Genomic DNA, 26,283 nt, shown 5'->3' with positions numbered 1-26,283 from the left:
AGCCATTGCATTTCGATGGCATCGTCCCGGCACTGTGAAAGTGCAACGTGAGTCACGCAGGATGGGCGTGTCCATGGAGTAGCCATAATTATTAGCGCACAAAAACCCTTAAAACTGAGCGAGTAGGAATATGTCGGGATCTCAGACTTGGAACTGGTGGGGAATGTGGGGCAAGTTGGGGGACTGTTGGGAGAGCAGGCGCAGAACATGGGGAGGGGGCTCCGTGTGAGGACTCTGGATGCGAAGAATCGCGTGGGGCTGGTGGGCAGGGTGGCTGGGGTGGGGCACGGCAAGATCAGCCTGGACGCTTTCCCCACACACACCCCAGAAGTCGCTGGGGGCCCCCTTTCCTCCCAGAGAGGGGCGAGATCGGGCTGAATCGTGAGCCCATGGCAAGGTAGAAACGCGCCGCCCCTTCACTAGGGCATCCGGATGGGCTCAGGGATAGGGGAGTCGCCTCAGAAGCGCCAAAGCAGCAGGCACCCCAATGCCCCCCAGAGGCTTCCAGAAAAACTACCGGAAGCCAGGTGGGTGAGTGGCAGTCAATCATTAAGTTACCCTCCGCCCACTGCCCCAAGCCCGGCTTGAAAGCCACGCATGCTCACTTCATCCGATGAAGCTGCTTTGCGGTGACTGACATTGGGGCGAAGGAGGGGGAGGAGGAAGACGGGCTGTTCTCAAATGGAACAGTCCAAATGTGGGGAAGCGCTGAAGATGAGCTTAAAGCAAAAAAAGCCTTCTCCCAGCGTATCCATCCGTTTTATCTCCAAGGAAGGCAGTTTCTGGCTTGACTTCCCCGTACTGTTGCACCCCATGCCTCCAAAACCCCTACTTTTCGGTCTGATCCCCAAAGGTGTGACTGGTCACTGGGAGAAGGAAAAACTTCCCTTGACAAGTGTTTTTATTCATTTGTTTCAGAAAGAATGTGGTTTGAATCTTGCCTCAGAGACGCGCCGGCAAAGCCCATCGATTTCTCCGAGCCTTAGCGTGCACATCTACAAAACGGGCATAAATAATAGCATTCCCTCCGCAGAGTTGTGAGAGTCATATGAAATCGTGTGCAACAATGTACTTGCAACTTTTAAACGGCAGCCATAATTACCTCGTAGGTTTCATCTAGGAATCCACTGAGGATGTAATAAAGGGGCAAAAATGTAACTGTGTGTCTTGTTGTTCCTATAGTTAAGGTAATAGACGCTTCTAAATAATAATTAATAGCTAGGTGGCACAGTGGATAGAATGCCTGACCTGGAGTCACATGTGGATGTTGTCTTTCACCCCACTCCGAAAACTTTACCCTCAACTCTAAAGTGCAAAAGTTAGAGACCACACCGTGTGTAGAAATCAAGCCCATTCATTACAGTCAGGATACCCTCTAATATTCCTTTATAAAACTCTGAACTTTCCAGAAGTCTACACAAGAACACTTTCTGGTCCAAGGGAATTTTTGAGACAGCTCCATTAAAGCGAGTGTGTGGGGTTTTTTTGTTTGTTTGTTTGTTTGTTTGTTTTTTGTTTTTTAGGTACTGAGGTTAAATTAAAGTTAATAACTTTTAGTAAAAGTAAACCCTTAGAATTTTCCAGTCATAGAGAATGGATATCAGATCCCATCAACATCCACTATCTTGGTGAAAAGAAATGCATGGTACCCATTCTTTAGCTTTGCTACTCCAAGCTGAATGCTTAGCATTATTTATTAATACAAAGTAGCATTTTTCATGCAGGAAACATCATTGCTTAGACATGTGCTGTTCTCCCAGCAGGGAGGGAGGCAGTACCAGCAGAGATCTCATTCGTATGAAATGTCACCAATTTTGAAAAATAGGATCATGGAGACCGCCATGGCTGCCACCTGAAGAGGAAGAGCACAGTGATAATATCGTCAATATTGGTTTTGAATGACACTTGAAAATTAGCCTAGAAATAAATTTCTAATAAGTGTACCATTACCTTCCCAGTAATTCAGATTTCCTTACCTTTCCTGCTCACCATCGGCTTCCAAATCCAAGGTATATCTATACCCTTTCCCCAGTGTCCCTAGGTATATAGAACTTCATCAGGCCTTCATCATTTCTTAACTAGATTACTGTAGTACTTTCCTAATTAGTCTTCCTGCTTCTACTCTCTCTTTTTCTCAAATATATCCTCCACACAGCTGTCATACTCCCCACTAGCTCCCCTAGGCTCTAATGAAGAAATGGCCAATCTTCTATCTGTACCTTGATCCCACCCCAACTTGTCTCCTCCAGCAGCTTGTTCCCCCCCCCCCATTATTACTACTCTTTCTCTAATATTCTTTGTCCTTTGGGTTCCTTCCCTGCTACCTACACATAATCCTGAGTCTCTTTTCTCCCTAAAAAAATTCTTTAAAAATTGACATCAAATCCAATGCGCTTTTCATTGTATTATGTTGCCCCTGTCAATTTTTAAAGCATGTAACTATGTATTTTGTTGTTCCTATAGTTAAGGTAATAGACTCTTCTAAATAATAATTTTTTAAATTTCTAGTAATAATAATAATAATAATAGCTAGGTGGCACAGTGGATAGAAGCCTGACCTGGAGTCACAAAGACTTCCTGAGTTCACATCGGGTCTCAGATTTACTAGTTGTGTGACTCTGGGCAAGTCATTTAACTCTGCCTCAGTTTCCTCATCTGTAAAATCAGTGGAGAAGGAAATGGCAAATTGCTCCTTTTGCCAAGAAAACCCCAAATGGAGCATAAGAGTTGGACACGACTAAAAGATGACTAAACAACACAAAATAATAGTTTGTCTTCCAAAAGGCCCCTTTTTGGTAACATCTCACTTGACTTATTTCTCCATACCAAAATAGTTATATGTCATGATCTGAAGACTTAATCTGTGCCCCAACTCCTATTCTTTCAATATTGCAGAAAAATTTAAAACTGCAAGACAGAAAATAAGTGAGCACCATTTCTAAAGTCTCCAAATTGAACACACCTTCAAAATTTCCTTTAGCAACCACAGCTAAAACTTTGTCAAATGTGAAAAGAAAACACATACCTCAAAGACCATAATTCCCAATCCAACACCTCTAATCAACTTTCTATTGTTTTCCAAAGAGTACTCCAGGCTTTGTAAACATCCCTAAAATGGAAAAAACAAAAAACAAAAACAAAAACAAAAATCAGTATCTTCCCCCACACCCTTAATTAAATCATAAGACATTTATTTTTGTATTCTAAAAGGTCAAAGCAATAATACTTAAATGTTTTAAAATCAAATTTGTCTTATATCAACAGAGCACTAACAAACAATTTTTCTTTGCAGCATATGCCCATATGAGCAGTTGTCAGATGTTTGAATGCCACAAATTGAAAGGGATCAATATCTCCTTGCCCACCTTAAGCCAAGTAGCTAGTCCAGGACATTCTGTGGCCAATCTTTGCCTCTTGCCACTTTTGAGTGACTTTTTAAAATGAATCTAATTTTGACTTTGCATTTGCTTCAAATATCCTGCTAACTGATCTTGTAACATCCTTTTTCTATATTCTTCCTCCATTCCTTTCCCACTTTCCCACTTCAAACTAGGAGGCCTTGACTCAGCTCACCTACCCATGGCCATGATGATACACTGTAGAGTTCAGACCAGGAAATGAAGTGCACCCTGGAAGGGCTAGGAGAATTATGATAATATCTTTTCTTTAAAACAAAACAACTTTTATTAGAAACCTAGGATTAAAAATCTATACTTCACTTGTAAACGTATAGCTTCAGTCTCCAGGCAATGATAGAACGAATAATATCTGTTACAGCAATAAGATGGATAATAGCCACCACTTTGATTCAGATATTTAGAGCCGATAAAATCAGTATAATTGTGAAATCCACAGCAGGACATCTATAAAAAAAAGAAAGAAAGAAAGAAAGAAAGAAAGAAAGAAAGAAAACTCACTTATGGATCTTGAACTTCTCAGAACTAAGCCTTGTGTACCTGGAACAATATCTATTACTAAAATCTCCAGCTGGATATATTAATAGTAATAGAGATGAAAACAAATTATTTAAGCAGTGCCTATTTAAATATCATCACATTTGATCCTCCCAGCAACTCTGAAAAGTAGGTGCTATTATTTCTCCTATTTTATAGGTGAAGAAACTGAGGCAGACAACAATTAAGTGAACAGCTTGTTCAAGGTCACATAACTTTAAATGTCTGAGGCTGTATTTGAACTCAGATCTTCCTGACTGCAGATCCAGGTCTCTAGATCCACTCTGCCACCTAGCTGTCCAATAACCCTTGACATTTGTATGTTTAAATTTTTCTGTGTTTCCTATTTACCATCTGTCCTCTTATTTGCCCCCCATTATAATCTTGTGAAGTAGCCAAGATCAGACTGATTATCCCCATTTTTTAATTAGGAAACTGAGGTAAGTGAAGTTACCATCATATGACAAAACATCATAGAAATAGAGGCGGTCTGAGAGATTATTAAGTCCACCTTGGTTTTACTGATCAGGAGATCATCAAAGGATTTGGGCCCCAAAGTGGAAAGGCAGGGATTCAGACTCAGGGTCCCCTGATTCATGGTACAGCACCCTTTCCACTTCTACCCCCTACCCCTTTCCTGAAATGAATCATCTCTATAATGTCAGCACTTGCAGCATCAGGTAGGAAGTCACCTGCTAATTCAGGGTTTTCTCAAGATACCCTGACAGGCTATTGTGGAAAAGGGGATTCTTGTTCTCACTTACACGGTAGGGTTCCTTCTATCAGTGTCTATTGGTCTTTATAGGTCAGACAAAGCAATTTTCCTCCATTCTTGGCCACCAGAGAGAACTTCTCGGGGGATGGTTAGCTTACCTCTTTCATGACGCCGTTCCACAATTCTGTGACTTTTTTATCCACACCATAGGACTCTTGTAGCGACTTGACTGCCCAAGTTTCAAAATATGTGATAAGCAAGTTTGCCTGGAATAAGGTAAATAATGTTCTGTAATTATATACACAGTGACACATGTTGGCCATAAACTAACACATCTCACCAGGCATTCAGCAAAGTGCTTGCAAATAGTAGGCACTTAATAAATGAATTGAAGGGAAACAACAGTGCATCATTTGCAAATCAAAGAATATAGGAATTCAGTTCTCAATTCACAGGCATTTAATAAGTGCTTGATGAGATAGGCCCTAGAGTCAACAAAGGCAAACATTAAATATTTCTAAACTATCAAAGAGCTTACATTCTACCAGTAAGAACAAGGCTTTATACCAAAAAAAAAAAAAAAAAAAAAAAAAAAAAAAAAAAAAAAAAAAAAAAAAAAAAAAAAACCGAAAACAAATAAAAAATATAAAAAACATAAATTAATTCCAAGGGAGGAAGAACATTAATATCTAGGGGATCATGAAAAACCTATATGAAAGATAAGAGTGAGAATTGAGAAAAAAGTAAATAAGAGGCAGCTAGACGGTGCAATAGATAGCATATCAGTCCTGGAGTCAGGAGAACCTGAGGTCAAATCCAACTTTAGACACTTAACACTAATTTGCTGTTGGATCTTGGGCAAGTCACTTAACCCCAACTGCCTTGCAAAAAGAATAAGGAAAAAGAAATAGGTAAGTTACCACAAATGATAACAATTTAGTTCAATGATGATTTTGTTAAATGTCTATTCTGAGATCAGTCCTGAATTAGATAATAGCTAACTTTATATAACACTTTAAGCTTTGCACAGTACTTTACAAATGTTATCACATTTTACTTTCACAATTACCCTGAGATATAGGTACTATTATTCCCATTTTACAGATGAGGCTACTAAAGTTTCCACCAAAATTCCTTTCTCCAATCCAATGGCCAAATCCAATGGCCTTTTCTCTAAGCTCATTTTCCTGGACCTCTCTGCAGCCTTTGACACTGCTATCACTCTCTCTTCCTTTATACTCTCTTTTCTATATCTTTGGGACATTATATTCTCCTGGTTCTTCTACTTACAGGACTGCTCCTATTCCTACTCTCTATCCTTGGCTGGATCCCCATCCAGATTGGGTCCTCTGATCATAGGTGGCTCTTAGGACTCTGTCCTGGGCCCTCTTTTATTCTCACCTTCTACTACTTCACTTAATGATCCCATCAGCTCCTATAGATTTAATTATTATTTCTATGCTGATGATTCTCAAATCTACCTTTCCTGCTCCAGTCTCTCTGCCAACATCTAGGCTTGCATCTCCATTTGGACGTCTCTAACTGGATATCTAATAGGCATCTTAAACTTAATATAACCAGAACAGAATTCATCATGTTTCCCCCCCCCAAAAAAAAAAAAAAAAACTTCCTCACCTTACTGATCCAACCATTCTGGAAAGCAATTTGGAGCTATGTCCAAGGGCTATCAAACTGCATACCCTTTGATCCAGCAGTGTTCCTACTGGCCTTATATCCCAAAGAGATCTTAAAGGAGGGAAAGGGACACACATGTGCCAAAATGTTCATGGCAGCCCTTTTTGTAGTGGCAAGAAACTGGAAGCTGTTGGAGTATGAATATATGACAATGAAGTGATTCGGGACAATTCCAAAAGACATGATGGAGAAAGCCATCTGCATCCAGAGAGAGGCCTATAGGGACTGAATGTGAATCCCAACATAATATTTGCACCTTTTTGTTATTGTTTGCCTGCTTTTCCCCCCCTTCTCATTTTTTTTTCTTTTTGATCTGATTTTTTTCTTGTGCAACATGATAAATGTAGAAATGTGTATAGAGGAATTGCACATGCTTAGCATGCAACATCTAAAGGAAGAGGGGGGAAGAAAAGAAGAAAAACTTGAAACACAGAGTTTTGCAGGGATGAATGTTGAAAACTATCTTTGCATGTATTTTGAAAATAAAAAGCTATTATTAAAAAAAAAAACTTTTTCACTCTCTACCTTCCCTATTACTGTAAAGGGCAACATCAAAATCCCAGTCCCTCAAGCTCACAACCTAAGAGTCATGCTAGATTCCCCTATATCCCTTCATCTCCCCTTATCCAATCTATTGCCAAGACCTATCCATTTCGCCTTTGAACATCTCTCAAATATGCCCTCTTTTCTCCTGTGAAACTGCCATCACTCTGGTGCAGACCCTCATCACTTTATGTGATTTATTATTTATTTTAATTTGTTATAATAGCCCAGGAATTTATCTTCTGCCTCATCTTTCCCCACTTCACTCCAGATTCTATTTAGTCATTAAAATAATTCTCTTAAAACGCCGGTCTGAACATGTCACGTCTATTCTATAAACTCTGGTGGCTGGCTTCCTATGACCCACAGGAACAAATTTGAAATCTTCTGTTTGGCATTGAAAGCTTTTCATAAATCCCCATCCCTTTCTATCTTTCTAGTTTTCTTATACTTTACCTCCCAGTTTGTAGTTCTTGATCCAATCACTCTGGATCAAGCCTCCTGACTGTTCCACAAACAAGACACTCCATCTCTTAGTTCTGGGCACTCTCTGACTGTCCCCAAACCTGAAATAATCTTGCTTTTCCCTTCTGATTACTGGCTTCTCTGGCTTCCTTTAAGTCCCAATCAAAATTCCAACTTTCACAGCAGGAGTAGGGAACCTTTTTTTCTGCCAATGACTATTTGGGTATTTATAATATCATTCTCGGGCCATACAAGATTATCAATTTATAAACTCAAGCAATAGGAAGCTGTCATTCTTAGCTTTCAACTCATCATCGCCTACAGTTGCCTTAGCAAATCATTTCACCAACTTCATACGGCCCATGGCTCATAATGAGCTGGGAGACTAAACTCCCAGATTTTAAAAAAGATGTTCCCCACCCCTGTTCTACAGGAAGCCTTCCCCAACCTTCTTAATTTTACTGCCTTCCCTCTATTGTTAGTTATTTCCTATTTTTATTATTTCCTACATGTAGCTTGATTTGTATATATTTATTTGTATATTGTCTCCTCTTTTAGACTGTAAACTCTTCGAAGACAGACTGTCTTTTGCCTCTTTGTATCCCTAGGACTTAGCACAGTCTGACACATTTCTATTGTTTAATTTTTTTTCAAGTATGTTTACATGTCTCTATTTGGGATTTTTCTCAACAAAGATATTGGGGTGTTTTGCTATTTCCCTTTTCAGTTCATTTTACAGATGAATAAACTGAGGCAAACAGAATTAAGTTACTTGTTCAGAGTCATACAGCTAGAAAGTATCTAAGCCCAGATTTGAACCCTGGAAGATGACTTTAGCCAGATAGACTCTCCATTTCACCACCTAGCCCATCACATAACAGGCACTTATAGATATTGATTGATTGGCTGCCCAAGGTCACACAGCCAGATTTGGACTTGCGTCTTCCTGGCTTCACTTAGCTGGATGCTATAAAAGATTCACAAGTCCTCAATAAGCCCTCAGACTGGTCAGGAAGACTAGAATCCCATAGAACCACAGACTAGCGGAGTTAGAAGAGATACAAAAGATCATCTGATCTAACTTCAAATTGCATGATGGCTAATTTGAAACATTAAAGAGGAAACATCAGGGAGGCTGAATGCCCTAGAATTCAGTCACATTATAGAGCTCAATGCTCATATTCTTTTCAGAAAAACCCCATGGAACCTTTGATTTCATAAGAGGTAACATCTAGTCCAGTCTCCCACCCAATGCAGGAATACCCTCGGAATAGGGGTTCTTAACCGTTTTTGTGTCCTGGATCCCTCTGGCAGTTCATTGAAGTCTAAAACCCCTTCTTAGAATAACGTTTTTAAATGCATAAAATATGAAAAGAAGCCAATTATATTGAAATACAGTCATCAATTTTTTTTCAGTTCCCAGACCCCAAATTAAGAACCTGTGCTCTATCTATAGCTTCTTTGTCATCAAGGCAGGGGAGTTGAGCTGTGGGATTAGGAAGACAGCAGCTGCTACCAATTGTCCTTACAAAGCAATTGTCCTAAATTTCCTATTTTGAGGTTGCTTATAAGCAGCATATAAAAAAACCAGAAAAGCCTAGCCTCTGAAAGCTGACTTCCACTGAATAGTTCTTTATATTATAAAGCTGGTTATGTGGTTGAGAGGGGGTCTGAGTTAAAAGTGACCTCTTTTTGTGGCAGAGAAATTTTCTGATCTGAGGGTGCTCTTTCATAGATAACTATGTATTTGTATCTGGTTTCCTGATATATTTATATTAACAAATTGGACAATGCCGCTAAGCACTAAGATCTTAGGTACAAAAAACATGGATGAATGTGAGTATGAGATTGTTTTAACAAGAACAGAGAATGTTCTTGACAACATTTTCTGAGTTTTTCCCTATTCTCTTAGATGCATCTGCATTGAAGGCTGAGGGCCTTTGCCATGGTGTTTGAATTCCTTCAAAAATGGAAGCAGTTGATGCTTATTAGACAGCTCTGTTGTTTCAAAGCTCTTTCTTTTATGAAGCTGAAATTTGTGTTCTTACTGGTCCTAGTTAAGAACTTCAAAGCCATATAGAATATGACCTCCCTCTTCCAAAGATACACCTTCAGTTTTTGAAGACAGCATTCATATATCTCTGAAGTCACAAAATCGCTAAATTTAAGAGATGAAAGAGAGATCAATGGGGCTATCTTGTCCGTGTCACATTTGGAAACAAATCTCCATTAGAAAACACACATTATAATATACTTTCCAACATGTGGTCATCCAAGTTCTGCTTGTACACTTCCAAGGAGGAAGAACCCTCTACCAACGGAGGTAGTCCATTCCACTTTTGGACAGATATGATTGTTAGAAAATTTTCTCCTATATCAAGCTTAAATTTGCCTGTTGATAATTTTCATTTATTGCTCTTAGTTCTGCCCTCTGGTGCCAAATAGAATAATAAGTCCAGTCCCTCTTCAAAAAGATATACCTTTAAGAACTTAAAAATAGCACTCATGTCTCTTCTCCTGAACAATTATTTCATTCATTCAATTGACCTTCACATGTCATGGTCTGGAGGCTCTTAAGCATCCTGTTTGCCATCTTCTAAATATCCTATAATTTATCAATATCCCTCTTAAACTGCAGTGCCCAGAAATGAATGTCCCAACCTAGAAGGGGTCCAACCAGAGCAGAGTATAGCAGGACTGTCTTATTCCTGGAAGGTACACACCTCTTCATGAAGTTCAAGATTATGTTTGCTCTTTTGGCCCCCGCATCATAGCATTTGCTCATATTGAGCTTCTAGTTGTCTAAATTCCCAGATATTTTTAAGACACACTGCTGTCTAACTGTACCTACTCCTCAGATATTTAGAAGCACGTGTATAAGACTTTATACTAATCTCCATGGAATTCATTTTATTAGACTTGGCTCAGGCTTCCAACCCATCACGATCTTTTCAGTTTCCAAGTCTTCTATCCAGTGTGCTAATTATCATTTTTGCTTTATGTCATCTCCAAATGTGATGACTGTGTGACCTATGATTTTAACCCAGTCATTGATAAAGATGTTAAACAATGCAGGATCAAGCATAGATCGCAGGGATCTGTCACATCTTTAAGAAATGTCCCTAGTTCCTTCACTTGTCCTCCATATAACATGGTATCCAGACCCTTCACTAATTTAAGGATGCTTTGTGCCTTCTGAGCATCTTGCTTAAGGGACAGAAACCAGAAGAAAGTTCACCCAGGGAAATAGACCAAAAAGTAATTGGAAACTAAACAATCTCATCTTAAAGAATGATTGGGTGAAGCAGCAAATTATAGATACAATTAATAATTTCACTCAAGATAATGACAATGATGAGACATCATACCAAAATTTGTGGATGCAGCCAAAGATAATAAGAAATTTTATATCTAGAGGCTTACTTGAATAAAACAGAGAAGAAAAGATTAATGAATTGCTTGCAAACTAAAAAAACTAAAAGACCTAAATTAAAAACCCAATCAAATACTAAATTGAAATTTAAAATTAAAAGGAGAAATTAAAAATATTGAAAGTAAAAAACTATTGAACTAATTAATAAAACTAAGAGTTGGTTCTATGAAAAGCCAATAAAATAGATAAGCCTTTGTAAATCTGATTAGAAAAGGAGGAGGAAATGAAATTAGTAGTCTTAAAAATGAAAAGGAGAACTTTCCACTAATAGAGGAAATTAGAGAAATAATAAGGAGTTATTTTGCTCAACTTTATGCCAATAAATTTGATAACCTAAGTGAAATGGATGACTACCCAAAAATATAGACTTCCTAGACTAAAGAGAGGAAGTAAATTGTTTGAATAGTCCCATTTCAGAAAAGAAATAGAACAGAATTAAACAACTCCCTAAGAAAAATCCCAGGACAGATGGATTAATTGAATTTACAAACATTTAAAGAACATTGCCCAATCTATATAAATTATTTGATAAAATAGGAATGAAGAGTCCTACCAAATTCCTTCTATGACACAGACATGGTACTGATACCTAAACCAGGTAGGCTGAAAACAGAGAAAGAAAATTATAGACCAATCTCCCTAATGAATATTGATGCTAAAATCTTAAATAAGATATTAGCAAAAAGACTACAGAAAATCATCTCCAAGATAATACACTATGATCAAGTAGGATTTATACCAGGAATGCAGGGCTGGTTCAATATTAGGAAAACTATCAATATAATTGGCCATGTTAATAACCAAATTAACAAAAACCATATGATCATCTCAATAGATGCAGAAAAAGCATTTGATAAAATCCAACATCCATTCCTATTAAAAACACTTGAGAGTATAGGAATAAATGGACTTTTCCTTAAAATAATCAGCAGCATCTATTTAAAACCATCAATAAGCATCATATGTAATGGAGACAAACTGCAACCATTCCCAATAAGATCCGGAGTGAAACAAGGTTGCCCACTATCACCGTTACTATTTAATGTTGTATTAGAAACACTAGCTATAGCAATAAGAGCTGAGAAAAGATTAAAGGAATAAGAATAGGCAATGAGGAAGCCAAATTATCACTCTTTGCCGATGACATGATGGTATACTTAGAGAACCCCAGAGATTCTGCTAAAAAGTTATTAGAAATAATCCACAACTTTAGCAAAGTTGCTGGTTATAAAATAAACCCACATAAGTCATCAGCATTCTTATATATCACTAACAAAATCCAACAGTCAGAGTTACAAAGAGAAATTCCATTTAAAGTAACTACTGATAATATAAAATATTTAGGAATCTATCTGCCAAGGGAAAATCAGAAACTATATGAGCAAAATTACAGACCACTTTTCACACAAATTAAGTCTGATCTAACCAATTGGAAAAATATTAAATGCTCTTGGATAGGGCGAGCAAATATAATAAAGATGACAATATTACCTAAACTAATCTATTTATTTAGCGCTATACCAATCAGACTCCCAAAAACTATTTTAATGACCTAGAAAAAATAACAACAAAGTTCATATGGAAAAACAAAAGGTCAAGAATTTCAAGGGAATTAATGAAAAAAAAATCAAATGATGGTGGCTTAGCTGTACCAGATCCAAAACTATTTGGTATTGGCTAAGGAATAGATTAGTTGATCAGTGGAATAGATTAGGTTCAAGGGATAAAACAGACAACAAATATAGCAACCTAGTCTTTGACAAACCCAAAGTTCCCAGCTTTTGGGATAAGAACTTACTGTTTGATAAAAATTGCTGGGAAAATTGGAAACTAATATGGCAGAAACTAGGCATTGATCCATACTTAACGCCGTACACCAAGATAAGGTCAAAATGGGTTCATGACCTAGGCATAAAGAATGAAATTATTAATAAATTAGAGGAACATAGGATAGTTTACCTCTCAGACCTGTGGAAGGGAAGGTCTTTATGACCAAAGAGAACTAGAGATCATTACTGATCACAAAATAGAAAATTTCGATTATACCAAACTGAAAAGTTTTGTACAAACAAAACTAATGCAGACAAGATTAGAAGGGAAGCAATAAACTGGGAAAATATTTTTACAGTCAAAGGTTCTGATAAAGGCCTCATTTCCAAAATATATAGAGAATTAACTCTAATTTATAAAAAATCAAGCCATTCTCCAATTGAAAATGGTCAAAGGATATGAACAGACAATTCTCAGATGAAGAAATTGAAACTATTTCTAGTCATATGAAAAGATGCTCCAAGTCATTATTAATCAGAGAAATGCAAATTAAGACAACTCTAAGATACCACTACACACCTGTCAGATTGGCTAAGATGACAGGAAAATAATGATGATTGTTGGAGGGATGCGGGAAAACTGGGACATTGATGCATTGTTGGTGGAGTTGTGAACGAATCCAACCATTTTGGAGAGTAGTTTGGATCTATGCTCAAAAGTTATCAAACTGTGCATACCCTTTGATCCAGCAGTGTTACTACTGGGATTATATCCCAAAGAGATTATAAAGAAGGAAAGGGACCTGTATGTGCACGAATGTTTGTGGCAGCCCTTTTGTAGTGGCTAGAAACTGGAAACTGAATGGATGTCCATCAGTTGGAGAATGGCTGAATAAATTGTGGTATATGAAAATTATGGAATATTACTGTTCTGTAAGAAATGACCAACAGGATGATTTCAGAAAGGCCTGGAGAGACTTACACGAACTGATGCTGAGTGAAATGAGCAGGACCAGGAGATCATTATATCTTCAACAACAATACTAGATGATGACCAGTTCTGATGGATCAGGCCATCCTCAGCAATCGAGATCAACCAAATCATTTCTAATGGAGCAGTAATGAACTGAACTAGCTATGCCTAGAAAAATAATTCTGGGAGATGACTAAAACCATTACATTAAATTCTAATCCCTATATTTATACACATGCATTTTTGATTTCCTTCACAAGCTAATTGTACAATAATTCAGAGCCTGATTCTTTTTGTACAGCAAAATAATGTTTGGTCATGTATACTTATTGTGTATCTAAGTTCTATTTAATATATTTAACATCTACTGGTCATCCTGCCATCTAGGAGGGGCTGGGTAAGAGGTGAAAAATTGGAACAAGAGGTTTGGCAATTGTTAATGCTGTAAAGTTACTCATGTATATATCCTGTAAATAAAAGGCTATTAAATTAAAAAAAAAAAAAAAAAAAAGAAAGTTCACCCAGGATATTCTAGATAGACTCTATAACATCAGACTTGACTTCATAGTTTAATTTCTAAACTGGTACATGCCAAACCTAGGAAGGCACAATCCAGACTGACCTGAGCACCCTTTCACACCCTCCCTCACAAAATGAGGACTACACAGATCAAGGAGACCTCAGGCAAAGTATCACACACTACTACCTCATGCCTTCTAGCCTTCAGGCATCTTTTCCCCATAAGAGCTCCCCATTGTCACTTCAATAACCCATCCATCTCCACAAATGTCCAATTATCCTAGTCTTCCTTTTTATTAGTCAATTTTATTTTAAATTCTGAACTTAAATACCAACAAAGAGCATTTCCATGTAGTCAGCAGAACTCAAAAAAAGCATTGCACATAAAACCATGAATCTCCATTTCATGGTCCTTGCTTTTAAAAAAAGTAAATAATAATTTCATAATTTATTTTCAAAACTGTCCTGCTTGCCTATGCTTCCTACTCAACTTCCTTCTGTTCTTTTCCATGCATTTAAAAAAAGTTTTAATTGTTTTCTCTCTCTTTTTTATGTTACTATTGCTATAAGCCCATCTCTACTCCCCAATACTTCTCCCATTAAAAATCAAGAGAAAGGGGGAAATCCTTGAAACAAATAAGAATAGTTGGGAAAATACTAAGATTTGACATGGTAATTTTTCATTTTTAAATTAAAACAATTTTAGTGAAAATATGCCTTTTCTTTCTTTCTTCTATCTTTTCTCCTTCACTCCTGTTACAAAAGTATAGAGCTAAGCAACACAAATCTCCCTATCAGGCATGAAAAAACAAAAGTATGTCTCAATCTGTACACTGAATCCATGTCCTCTCTGTCAGGAGGTAAGTAGCATGTTACATCGTAAGTCCCCTGGAATTATATTGATCAGAGTTCTAAAGTCTTTCAAAGTGGCTTAAGACTTAACATTATAAAGAAAAACAACTTTGAAAGATTCACCCAATGGCCATGTACAGAAATATACCCGGAGTCCATCACCTCTTTGTCAAAATACAGGTAATATGTTTTACTATAGATCCCCTGGAGGCATTTATTAGCTTTCTTAAAGTTTTCAAAATTGTTTTTCTTTAACCTTGTATAAATTGTTCTCCGGTTCTATTCACTCCACCCTGCATCATTTGATACTATCCAGGACTCCCTGAAATATTCTTTTGTAATTTCTTATGTGGTAATATCCCATTATGTTCATTTACCACAATTTATTCAGTCATTTTATAAGTAATGGGCACCTTTAACATTCTATTTCTTTTCTTTTTTTTTTTTTTTTCCTTTTTAATTGTCCCTTCAGGATCAGGAAATTTATTCTGCATGCAGCTATTCCGTAGTAGCCTTCCTCTTAACATTACTTTTTTCATTCTGGTTTGTTTCCCTATTGAGTTTGATATATTGAACTGTTTAATTTGTGTGTTGACCATGCTTTGTTTATTTCAAACAAGAGTTAGGTTAATCTGATATCCAAAAGAGATAATATTTGCAAATTGCTTAGTACAATACTTTGCACATAGTATATACTTAATAAATGCTTATTCTCTTTCCTTCCCTTTCCCCCATCTCTTATACTCTTCTCAAGTACTCCAGTTACAAAAAATAGCAATTTATACATGATTTTTTTCTCTACACTAATGTATTCTATTTCCCTTTCCTTTTTTCCTCCTCCCCTCTTAAACTTTCAAATAGAACCAATCCATCCCTAGGACCTTTGTTTTTCTTAACAACTTCACTACCCTTTGAAGATATTAAGATGTTTGCACAACATCATTATTGTTATAATAACTTTATTTTTCTGGATTTCAACTCCTGTCAAGATTTCAAAGTTCCTACTCAGTTTTATCTTTTCATGAGAAATGCTTGAAAGTTCTCTATTCCATTAAATATTTTTTCATTTCTGCAGAGTTTGTGGGTAAGTTATTATTGATTGCAAGTCTATTTTTTTTTGTCTTTTGAATTATCATATTCCAAGATTTCCTCTAGTTTTGAGTAAAAGCTGCCAGGTCTTGTGTAATCTTAATTAGTTGCTTGATACATGAATTGTTTCTTTCCAGATGCTTGTAATACTTTTTCTTTTACTTCAGAGCTTTGGATTTTGGCAATGATATGATATTATTGAGACTTTCCTTTCGTTTTATTTTCAGGAGCTAATCAAGGCATTTTTTCCTATGTTGCTTTGTCCCTGGTTTTAATCAATCTGAAAACTTTTTGCTTATTCATGAAATAAAGTTTCCAGGATTGTTTTCAATCCTGGTTTTCAAGTAGTCCATTGATTCTTAAATTCTAGGCTTTATGCATTTTTAAAAATTCAGATTTTTTATTGATATCTCTTGCTATCTCAATGAGCTATTGATTTCTGTTTGGTCTTTTGCAGTTTCAAGAAACACATTTCTTGGATAAAGTTTACTATGTTCCCTCCTAAGCTATTTCTTCTCTTTCCTGGAATTTTTATTTCATTTTTAAAAAATCTCTTGCTTCATTTCTTCTAAGTGTTATAATACTTTTTGTGGAAAATTTTTTCCCTTTGTTTGAAAGTACTACAAAATTTATCCTTAATTTGTTGGATCTCTAGACAAGATTTCTCCCCACATCAAGATTTCTCATTTTAATGGCTATTTTTTGTGGTAGTTAAGCACTAGAAACAAAATGGGTGCCAATTGATTAAGACTAAGCAAATTGCAATTTATAAATATTGTATTATATAAAACAATGAATATGAAGAATTCGAGAAACATTGAAATATTTACAGAAACAAATTCAGAGTGATATACAATGACAACAGTAACATAAATGAAAAATACTAAAATGCAGTAAGAATGGTTAGTTACAATTAAATGTATAGGAAAATTTGTAAATTTAGGACTTAGTTTAGCTTAGAATGTTAATTCCTTTTCATTTTTAAAGAGATAAATACTTTGAAGAATAAATTATTACCTAGTCTTATAAAATAATAATAAAAATGACTGCTTTTTGCCTGCATCCCCACTCATAGTTTCTGGCACCTTCAAATACCTTTATTGAAACACTAGTATAATTTATCACACCTTTTATTAGCTGTTGTCATAGAACTTTTTCCCCATAGTAGGCATCCTCACCTACCACATTTGCAGCATCCCAGTGTCCTGATTATAATACTACATGATAATAATATGATAATCTCAAACTTTTAAGATATGCCAGTCTTGAAAAATAGGTAAGAAAATGCAAATGCACTATACCGTCTCTCTTTTTCTTCCCCAGAAGTGAGGCACTATAAATGTGGAACATTATATATACTGTTAGTTTTGATGAACTGCTCCTTCCCCCTCCCTTTTTGTTATAAAACATAATTATAGAAAGGTGAGGGGGGTATTTTCAGAAATGAAATTGATGTAAAACCCAAAAAAATTTCAGTTAAAAATTTTTGAAAACAAAAAAGATAAAGGGTACAGTCTTTCTACTCTCACCATAAGTCAAAACCAAACTCTGAGCACTTACAAATGAGGAGAAGACCAGGATGATTATAGCACTTGACAGTTTGACCAGGAAGATGATTAATATGATGATGAAGAACTAGAAAGGAAAAAAAAAAAGATCTGGTCACTGCTATAGGTCACTCACTGGCTCGAGGACCCCTACAGGAGGGTCCTACTTATTGGTAACAATGTTTCTGGATAAATAAGGAAAATATGCCCATTGACCAACTCCTCAATGTCTCAGTTGATCTCCTGAGTAACGCCATTCCTACCTAGACTCTAGGACAGTGATAATGAGCCTTTTCTTGTCTTAAACTTTAAAAGAAGCCTTGAATGCATGTAGGGCTCCAGGGATGAATCTAGGCAATTCAGAAATGACATTAGTAACTAGAGAGAAAAAGGGTTTACCTTCATATATTATGGGCTCACCCAGAGCAATAATTAGGAACTTTTGCACCTGGAGCAAAAAGGCATAATCCCCAAATCAACTTTTAAAAACAAAATTTGGGTTGGGGGATTGAGGGAAGGAGGGCTCTGGGATACTGAGGGGGGTGAGGGGAAGGATATGTGACAGGCTAGTGAAAATCTCAACTGAGTATCGATTTTTACTAATTATTTTTGCTAAGTTGGAATTAAGTTTAGTTGTTTCCACACTACAGAAGGACTGCAAGAGCTGTCAGTATTTTCTAAAGTTCAGCACCTGGAGCAAAGCCTCAGTTGTTCCGTCCTAGTTACAGCTCTACTTGGACATACAAGGTACAAAGGTGATGCTGTTCACTCATCTTCCCTGCGTTATTCCTCTAGCAGGGGGATAACCTACATTGACTCATCCTTGCTCTAGGGACCTTTGTCACCTGTTTGTGAGAAAAGTAGCAGGCTGGCACTAGCAGGAGTTGGGTTTAATAATAGTCTTCCTCTGCCCAAAACTACATGGGCCATCTCCCGTCCTCCTGATCTGTATCTGGCCACCAGACCCAGATGGTTCTGGGGGGGAGAGTGAGGCGGGTGACCTTGCCCAGCCCCACCTCACTCAAATCCAATTCATCTGCATGTCATGTCACAGCATCCCCTCCCTGATGTCCAGGTGCTCTTTGAGAACAAAAAATAAATAAAAATAAATAAAACAACAATAACCACAACTACATGGGAAGCCAGACTGCCTCCAAATGTTAACCAGCTTCAAACCAATAGAATTCTTAGCCCCATTTTCTTCCTTCTTTCTCCCTACCAGCAACAGCAGGCTCTTGTTTTCCTTTACGGCTCCGAAGCAGCCCAGGATTCCCAGGAACAAGAGGATGCTGCCAATGACGATGCAGAGATATCTGATGAGCACGAGCTGACTGAATGGTGAGACTGAAACCCCGATTAGGTCAGAAAAGGCACTTCCTTCAGCATTCAGACATAAGCCAATGGCCAGTAGTCCCAGTCCCCCAAACTGGAGAGGAGAAAGAGGGAGGAAGAATGGCTGGATGACCTCCATTAATATTTTATTACTAGAGAAAGAAATAACTTTATCATAAAACTTCCTGTCTATGTCAAGTCCTACCTCCTTAAACTCCTGAGCAAGGAACTTTTCCTTGCTGCCCTGTATTGGAAGCAGAAGTAGTGACATGGTTTCTAGGTATTCCCAATCAGACTGGTCAGAGAAATCTGGACTTACTCCCCTGGCTCTTCTTCCAACCATTCCCCTCAATCACTTTGTACATCTATTCCCAAAGAAATCCTATGAAGAGGGCTTTCAGAAAAGAGCCAGAATGGGAACAGACAACAGAAAAGGGATTTGAGTGGAATATCCACCAGAAGGATATGGACTGAGTGCCCCATGACTGTTGCCTGGAAAACAGTGAATTCTAACCCATGGGTTTCCCTAGCAGGAGTGGTCCCTTCCAGCTGAGCCAGAAAGAATTTCTGTAACCCCCTCAGGCAGAATGTAGAGATACGGGGAAACCCTTGATATAGGGGATTTCTCAGAAATTTTCTCTTCCCTGGAATATGTCTGGGCTGAGTAGAAGGGAAGGAGACAAAACCCCATCTTGTTCTCATACTCACAAATAAGATGCTGTTAAGAAGAAACATCAGAATTTTTAGGATCGCAAAAAGAGCCATCTTCCTCTGTCTGAAACTTAGGAGATGGGGATGCTAATTCTGTATCTCCAAAGAGTAGCCTTAGACTCCCCAGGAAATCTGCAGGACAGGTGCCCTGAGGAAGGACGGACAGATGATTTTTGGTTTGTCTTGTTCCCTGAATGCAGGACCTTCCCAGACCATCTACCTGAAAGAGACCATACACCAGCTTTAATGATGGTCAGGAACTACTGTGACCCTGGACCCCTAGACCTGCTCATTATCTGAGAGACTCCTTTCCTATGGATGATCCAACCCTGTTCTAGGGAGAGAGGGTCAAGGTTTCCTCCAGCGTTTGCTTCTTCAGATTAATTACCCAAATACAACAGGGTCAAAGATTCTTTTTACTCATCCTGAGGTCAGGAACAACTAAAATAGGAAACAGAAATAAATAATAGTATCAGCCATTTCTTAAGCATTTTCCTATTTACCAAGTACATTCCTACCTACAATCATATAAAATACCTAATACGAGTATTGACATTCCCATTTTACAGATAGAAAAAGTGAGGCACAGAGAGATTAAGCAATTTACCCAGGATCACATAACTAATAAGTGTCAGAGCCAGGACTAGAATTCAGATCCGATGGAGACTAAAGGCAATGCTGGATTTGCAGTTAGAGGACCAGGGTCCATTAGTCTCTCTAAGCCACTTGCAAAATTGATCTCTGACCAGATGATCTCCCAGCTCTAAAGCTATCCCTCTCATTAATCATGGGGATAGTGTAAAAAGCCCTAAACTTTGTGTCAGGAGATCTCAGTTAAAAATTTTTAGTTGCTACTTTTATGTCCCATGTAGTCTTGGGAAATGACTTTCTCAGTCTGGGTCTCAGTTTTCTCATCTGTAAAATGGATGGGTTGGATTTTATTAGATGATTTCTAAATCAGATACCTTCTAATTCTAAATTTTAGGACTCTGAGTATGGCCTAATCCCCACCTATAAAAATGTGGGATGAGACTTAGCCAAATACAGAGGAATCAGGGATGTTCTGGTTGGTGGTCCAGGAAGCAGACCCTCTGCTGTGTCTTCAAGCTGATCTGAAAATGTGGCTTGACATCATCACCTAGGGCAGATCTATGGCTTTCCTCACAGGCCAGACCAAGCTGGGTGCCCAGGGACTGTAGAATAGCCATTCATTGTTTCCGTGGGAAAGCAGAGATTTCTCCCACACAGCTCTCTGAGTTCCCTCCAATGTCCCCAGCCAGGCTCTATTTGCTTGATTCCCTCCCTACCTGCTTCCTCCCCCAACTCAAGTAGTTTTCTCACCTATAAAATGGGAATGATACTCCCTTTATGGTTGGGAGGGAAATGCTTTTGAGAGGTTTTGAGTGCCACAAAGAAGTAGATTTATGATCTCAATTTTCCTTTGAGGATAGAGAAAAAAAAATACATTTTTGTGAATGAAGAAGCTAGAACTGAAGCCGTCCCCATTTTCTTTGTGGTGACAAAAAGCTGAAAATTGCTGGGATGCTCCTTAGTTGGAGAATGGCTAAACAAGTTGTGACATATGATTGTGATGGAATACTTCTGTGCTATAAAGAAATAATGAACTCGATGATGTTAGAAAAACATGGCAAAGATTTGTACGAAATAATGAGCAGAACCAAGAGTACATTGTATGCAGCAACAGCTGCATTGTATACATTATATATAGCCATTTTTTAAAAAACAACTTTGAACAAATAAGTTATTTTTATTATAAATACTAAATTAACTATAAAGGACATATGAAGAAAAATGTTACCTGCATCCAGAGAAATATCTGACAGATGTTTAGAATATGTTTAGAATAACTAACTTATCTGTATTTGTAGCTAACTCATATATAATATTTATTTCTCAAACATGTCTAAATATTTATGCATATAGATATATACATGCATATGTATGTATTTGTTTAATATATATCTAAATATATGTGTATTTAGATACATACATACACATACTTATATATGAATGTATATATGTATGTTTGTGTGTGTGTGTGTATATATATATATATATAGAGAGAGAGAGAGTGTGTGTGTGTGTGTGTGTTTGTATGTCTTAATAGTATCCCCTATGAATGGCAGGTTGGGTGGGTAAACTCATCCCACAGATTTTCACCATTAGTGATCCTTCCTTTGGATTAAGCATTATTCTCCATCCAAATGAAAATATTCTATAAATCTCAAACACCCCTTTAACTCAGTGCTTTCCTTCTTTAAATGCATGGCTTAGATTACATTGCCTCCTGTTCCAGATCTAACATTCACTAAAACTGAGGCCCAGAAAATGACTCACTCAAGATCACACAGCAAGCTAATGGATAAAAAGGACTAGATCTCAGGTAGCCTCACTCCTGGTGTCTGGCAAGTTAGTGGTGGTCAGAGCTTTGTTCACAGAGGTTTTGATTCAATTCAACATGGCCTTTTTAAGTGCCTTCGGGGACAGTGTTGGGCAGGGGCAGGAGTGGGGGACGAAGTGCTCTGTTAACCTTAGAGTAGCTAGGAGAAGCTGTAGCTGTATACAGGTGAGTGAGGAGAGAGCTTAAAGCACTGGGGGGGGAGGGAGGGGGGAAGGGTGTGTGAGGTGAGGAGGGTGACAGGAACGAGTCACTTTAATGAGGGTGAATTTGGACTCAGATCTTTCTGACTCCAGATCCAGAGCTCTCTCTGCCTTCCCTTATATAAAATTAGAAGTCTAAGGGGAAAAACTTTCTTTAAATGGCCCCATGAGCTGCTGCACATTTTATTATACCTGTTTTACAGGTGAGGAAATGAAGGTTTAGAATGTTTGAGTGACTTGTCCTGAATCACACACCTGGCAAATACCCAAGGAAGAATTTCAATTCAGATGCTCCTGCTTCTGAGCCCAGTGTTCCTTCCTCTATATCAGACTGTCCAAAAAGGGGGAGGGAAGGGGAATTAGCAGATGGTAGGTAAGTGCTAGATACTGTGCTAAGTACTCCACAAATATTAAGAGGCACACAAAGCAAGGCCTCCAAGAGGCAAAAGAAATAAAGATAATTTCATGGGATTTGGGGGATGGCCATGCTAATGGCCTTACCCCAAACTCTCCTCACTCCAAGGCAGAGAACAGAAAAGATAATAATAATTGGGCCACAAAAAAACAACCAAAACCCCAAAGGGGTGTGTGTGTGTGAGTATGGAACCTGCTCAAGGGTCTAGGGTCCTTCTAAGACTAGAAATCACAAAGAAGGCCTGATTGGCTTTGGCAGAAGGAGTTTCTTCAGGGATGGAGGGGCTGCTATCCCAGTGAAATCTCAGGCTCCATTCCCTATCTCTGGAATCAGGAGGCTTTCAGATCTTGCCTCCACTTCCTATGACCTGAGCAAGTCCCTTTGTGCCCCTGGGCCTCTGTTTCCTCACCCACACTCCTCCAAGTCCCTCCCATGAGTGCTAAATCCTACGATGGCATGGCACACAGGAAGCACCTAATAAATATCTGTTGACTGATCAAGCCTCTCAAAACTCTATGACTCTAGATAGGATTTATCAAATGAGAAGACCCCCAAGAAGACATTTCTTCCTTACTTCTTTGTAAGGTTGGGATCCAAGGGAGAGGAACATTATATATAACATTATTCAATATGTTGGTTGGTTTTACTGAATTTTTTCCCTCCTCTTCTTCTTTCTAAAAAAGGGGGGCAAAGTGAAGGAGGGGAAGAATGCAAGGGAAAAATCTAAGTGATATACAAACAAAAGATGAAAATAAAAAATCCATTTTTTAAAATTCCATGCAGTCGAGAAACAAAAATTACCCATCCTAACCCAAAAATATTCTGATGGAGTTCTGGTTTCATACTCTGAATCCTCTTTGCCTTTTTCCCCACCTCCCCATCCTGGAGGCACCACTTGAGTATCCCAAAGACAATTGGATTTTAGATTTTAAGTTGCCTCCTCCTAGGCAGCCTGTGGTGTTGGGTGGGGAACCCACAGGAGCATCCCTGCTGACTTACCTACTTGGCAGGATCCTGGAGCTCAGTAGGGAGTCAGGGACCTTCTGCCTTCTTGGATGCAGCCCTATCTTCTGCTCTTTCTTTGCTTTAATTTCTGGGTGGACCCACCCCACCACCCATTAGAAGCTGTGGTTTGAAGAGTGCCTCCTTTTACTTCTTCACAGGAAGGCCTGATAAAAGTGGTTCTGGACCTGTGGGAATCCCCTGCAGGTTTCTTCTGGTAAAGTTCTGGAGAACAGTTAGGAAGCTGTGAGCTCTTAGTCTTAACCCTTTGTCTTTCCTCTGCTTCCCTTCCCCCCAGAACTAGCCCACAGCCAGGGAACCTTCAGGCCCAGCTCTAGGAAGCTTAGGCAGAGAGGGGGTTCTCCTGCTGGGGCCCCAGCTGTCTTTGCAAACATCCCCTCTCTCTCATTTGTTTCTCTAGCTGTCAGTGGGTTTCATTCAGGGCAAGTGGGGGCGAATGGGGAGGGTTATCTATACAGTGTCTCTGCTGTGTCCACAAGGAGCCAAGCATTGACATTGTGCCCTAGACACTGAAGGGCCCTGAGAAAATCCATTTCTTTATTAAGAGACGGGCTTTTTCAAGAATCAAGAGATGACCAAGTCCAGTTGAGAAAAAAATACCCATTTGTTAAAGGGAATCCCTTCTTTCCAGCAGCATGTACCAAGTGTGGAGTCTGGTGTTGAACTCTGGGGAAAGTGCACGGTTTATATATGCCAGGATGCTTGCCCACATGAAGTTCTTAATCTAGTGGAGGGGGGAGGTAGAATTTTAGACAAAAAGACAATTAAGAGAAATATATATTACATGAAAAGTGTATTGTATAGAAAGAAATGAAGACTATGAGGAACTTAGGAAGATCTGGGGAAACTTATATGAATTATAGGGATAATTAGATGGCACAAGGATAGGATTCAGTAAGTCCTGGATTCAGTAAGATTCATCTTCCTGGATTCAGACACTTACCAGCTGGGTGACCCTGGCAAATCACCTAACCTCAGTTTCCTCATCTGCAAAATGAGCTGAAGAAGGAAATGACAAACCACTCCAGTATCTTTGTCAAGAAAGCTCCAAATGGGGTCCAAATGACTGAAGGACAATAAAACCTTTTTAAAAACCTTCTTTATTCCTTCTGAAAAGCCAGTTGTTAGATGTTTACCTACTTGTATCTGCTGTTTTTGCTTTCCTTCATTTCTTTGTCACAAGAGAAGGTTCCAGAGATATAACCAGGAATTCTCATACCTGGGGGAAAAAATCATTCAGGGTGCTAAGTACGACCCCATGATCCTTTGAAGAAGAAGCAGACTGCAGACCAAGATCATTGACCTTATAGACTAGGAATCATGAAAAAGGAAGGTGGGGATGGAGAAGAAAACTGAATTTACTGTGGAAAGGAAGAAACCTAAAACACAGATGATAGCAGGAAGGATCTGAATGGGATGGAATGAGCTCAGAAGAGAAGGGTTGCTTAGTAACAGTAGCAGAGGCAGCATCTGTAAGTGATGGGGGTAAGCGGGATAGGATGATACCAATTTGCTGGGCTCTCCACTCAAGTCCCTTCCCCACTTCAATTCATTCTCCTCTCAGCTGTCAAGTTAATCCTCCCAAAGCACACATTATATATTATTATACATATTCAAAATATCATTTTATATGTATATTGTTTACAATAATATTCTATATCTTCCTAAAGCACTATATTACTCCCCTCTCCCTCTACCACACTCCATTCATAAAACTCTACTGTTTCCCTATCCCCTCCAGGATAAAATAGAAATCCTTTCTTTGGTATTCAAAGCCTTTTAACTTTCTCTCTTCCTCTACCCTTTTTGGTACCCCGCCTGCGGTGATATTGACCCATAAAGACATTTTCACTGGCTGGCTGCCATTCCCAGAATTTTTTCCCTCTCCATCTATGCTTCCTGCCTTCTCTGGTTTCCTTTTGTATCAGATAAAGTCGCACATTCTACAAGGATTTTCTTGACCTCCTTCCTTTCTCTATGTTGATTGCCTTTAATTTTTCTTGAATATATCTTGTTTGTACATACACTTATCCCTTCCATATTGTGGGTGTGAGATTCGTGGCAACTTCCAATTTAGAAAATCTGCATTAAAATTTTATGGCCCTCCCTTTGTACCAGAGAAGTCCGAATTGTTTCTTTTTCTTTTATGGAGTATTTACAGAACCTTACTGTAAAATTTGGGTTGGTTTGATACAATACTATACACATGTTTTAGGCATTTCTGAGTTTCTAAGCTTTTTCTATGCCATCTGCTGGCCTTCGCAGGTCATGTATGGCTTTTGCAAAATGCCAAAAAAATTTCATTTAATTTTTTATGCCGACTATGCTATATCAAAACTGTTTTGGGGAGAATTACAGTGGGCAAAGGATAATTAGTTATTTTTAAGTTATCTCTTCCATTAGATAATTAGCTACTTGGGAGCAAGGACTGGTTTGGGTTTGAATTGTTTTGCTCTCTTTAGTTTTGCTTTTTTCATTTAAAACTCTCTTTAGTTTTGCTTTTTTCATTTAAAAAAATTTCAAAGAGTATTTTATTTTTCCAAATATGCATAAAAATAGTTTTCAACATTCATTTTTGTAAGACTTTGTGTTGCAGACTTTTCTCCCTCCCTCCCCTCTCTCCTCCT

At 38.2% G+C, this 26,283-nt stretch overlaps 1 protein-coding gene across 2 annotated transcripts; it reads right to left on the bottom strand.

Moving 5' to 3' along the window:
• Positions 1–1,453: 1,453 nt before the first annotated feature.
• Positions 1,454–23,950, bottom strand: TSPAN16 (tetraspanin 16). 2 transcript variants are annotated; one of them, XM_031947566.1, is made up of 8 exons: positions 23,633–23,950; positions 19,594–19,816; positions 18,773–18,979; positions 17,567–17,641; positions 4,827–4,934; positions 3,720–3,863; positions 3,026–3,109; positions 1,454–1,852 (listed from the first exon to the last, which is right to left on the bottom strand). In XM_031947566.1, the coding sequence occupies exons 2-8, from the start codon at positions 19,648–19,650 to the stop codon at positions 1,790–1,792; spliced, it is 738 nt and encodes a 245-aa protein (XP_031803426.1). In that variant the 5' UTR covers positions 19,651–19,816; positions 23,633–23,950; the 3' UTR covers positions 1,454–1,789. The 2 variants fall into 2 exon arrangements, with proteins under 2 accessions (XP_031803426.1, XP_023352305.1); XM_023496537.2 differs by having other exon boundaries at positions 19,594–19,744.
• Positions 23,951–26,283: the final 2,333 nt, after the last annotated feature.

The sequence above is a fragment of the Sarcophilus harrisii genome, chromosome 1 (genome assembly GCF_902635505.1).
Source record: "Sarcophilus harrisii chromosome 1, mSarHar1.11, whole genome shotgun sequence".
NCBI classification, from domain to species: Eukaryota; Metazoa; Chordata; class Mammalia; order Dasyuromorphia; family Dasyuridae; genus Sarcophilus; species Sarcophilus harrisii.
This window is presented reverse-complemented; position numbering and strand designations above follow the sequence as displayed.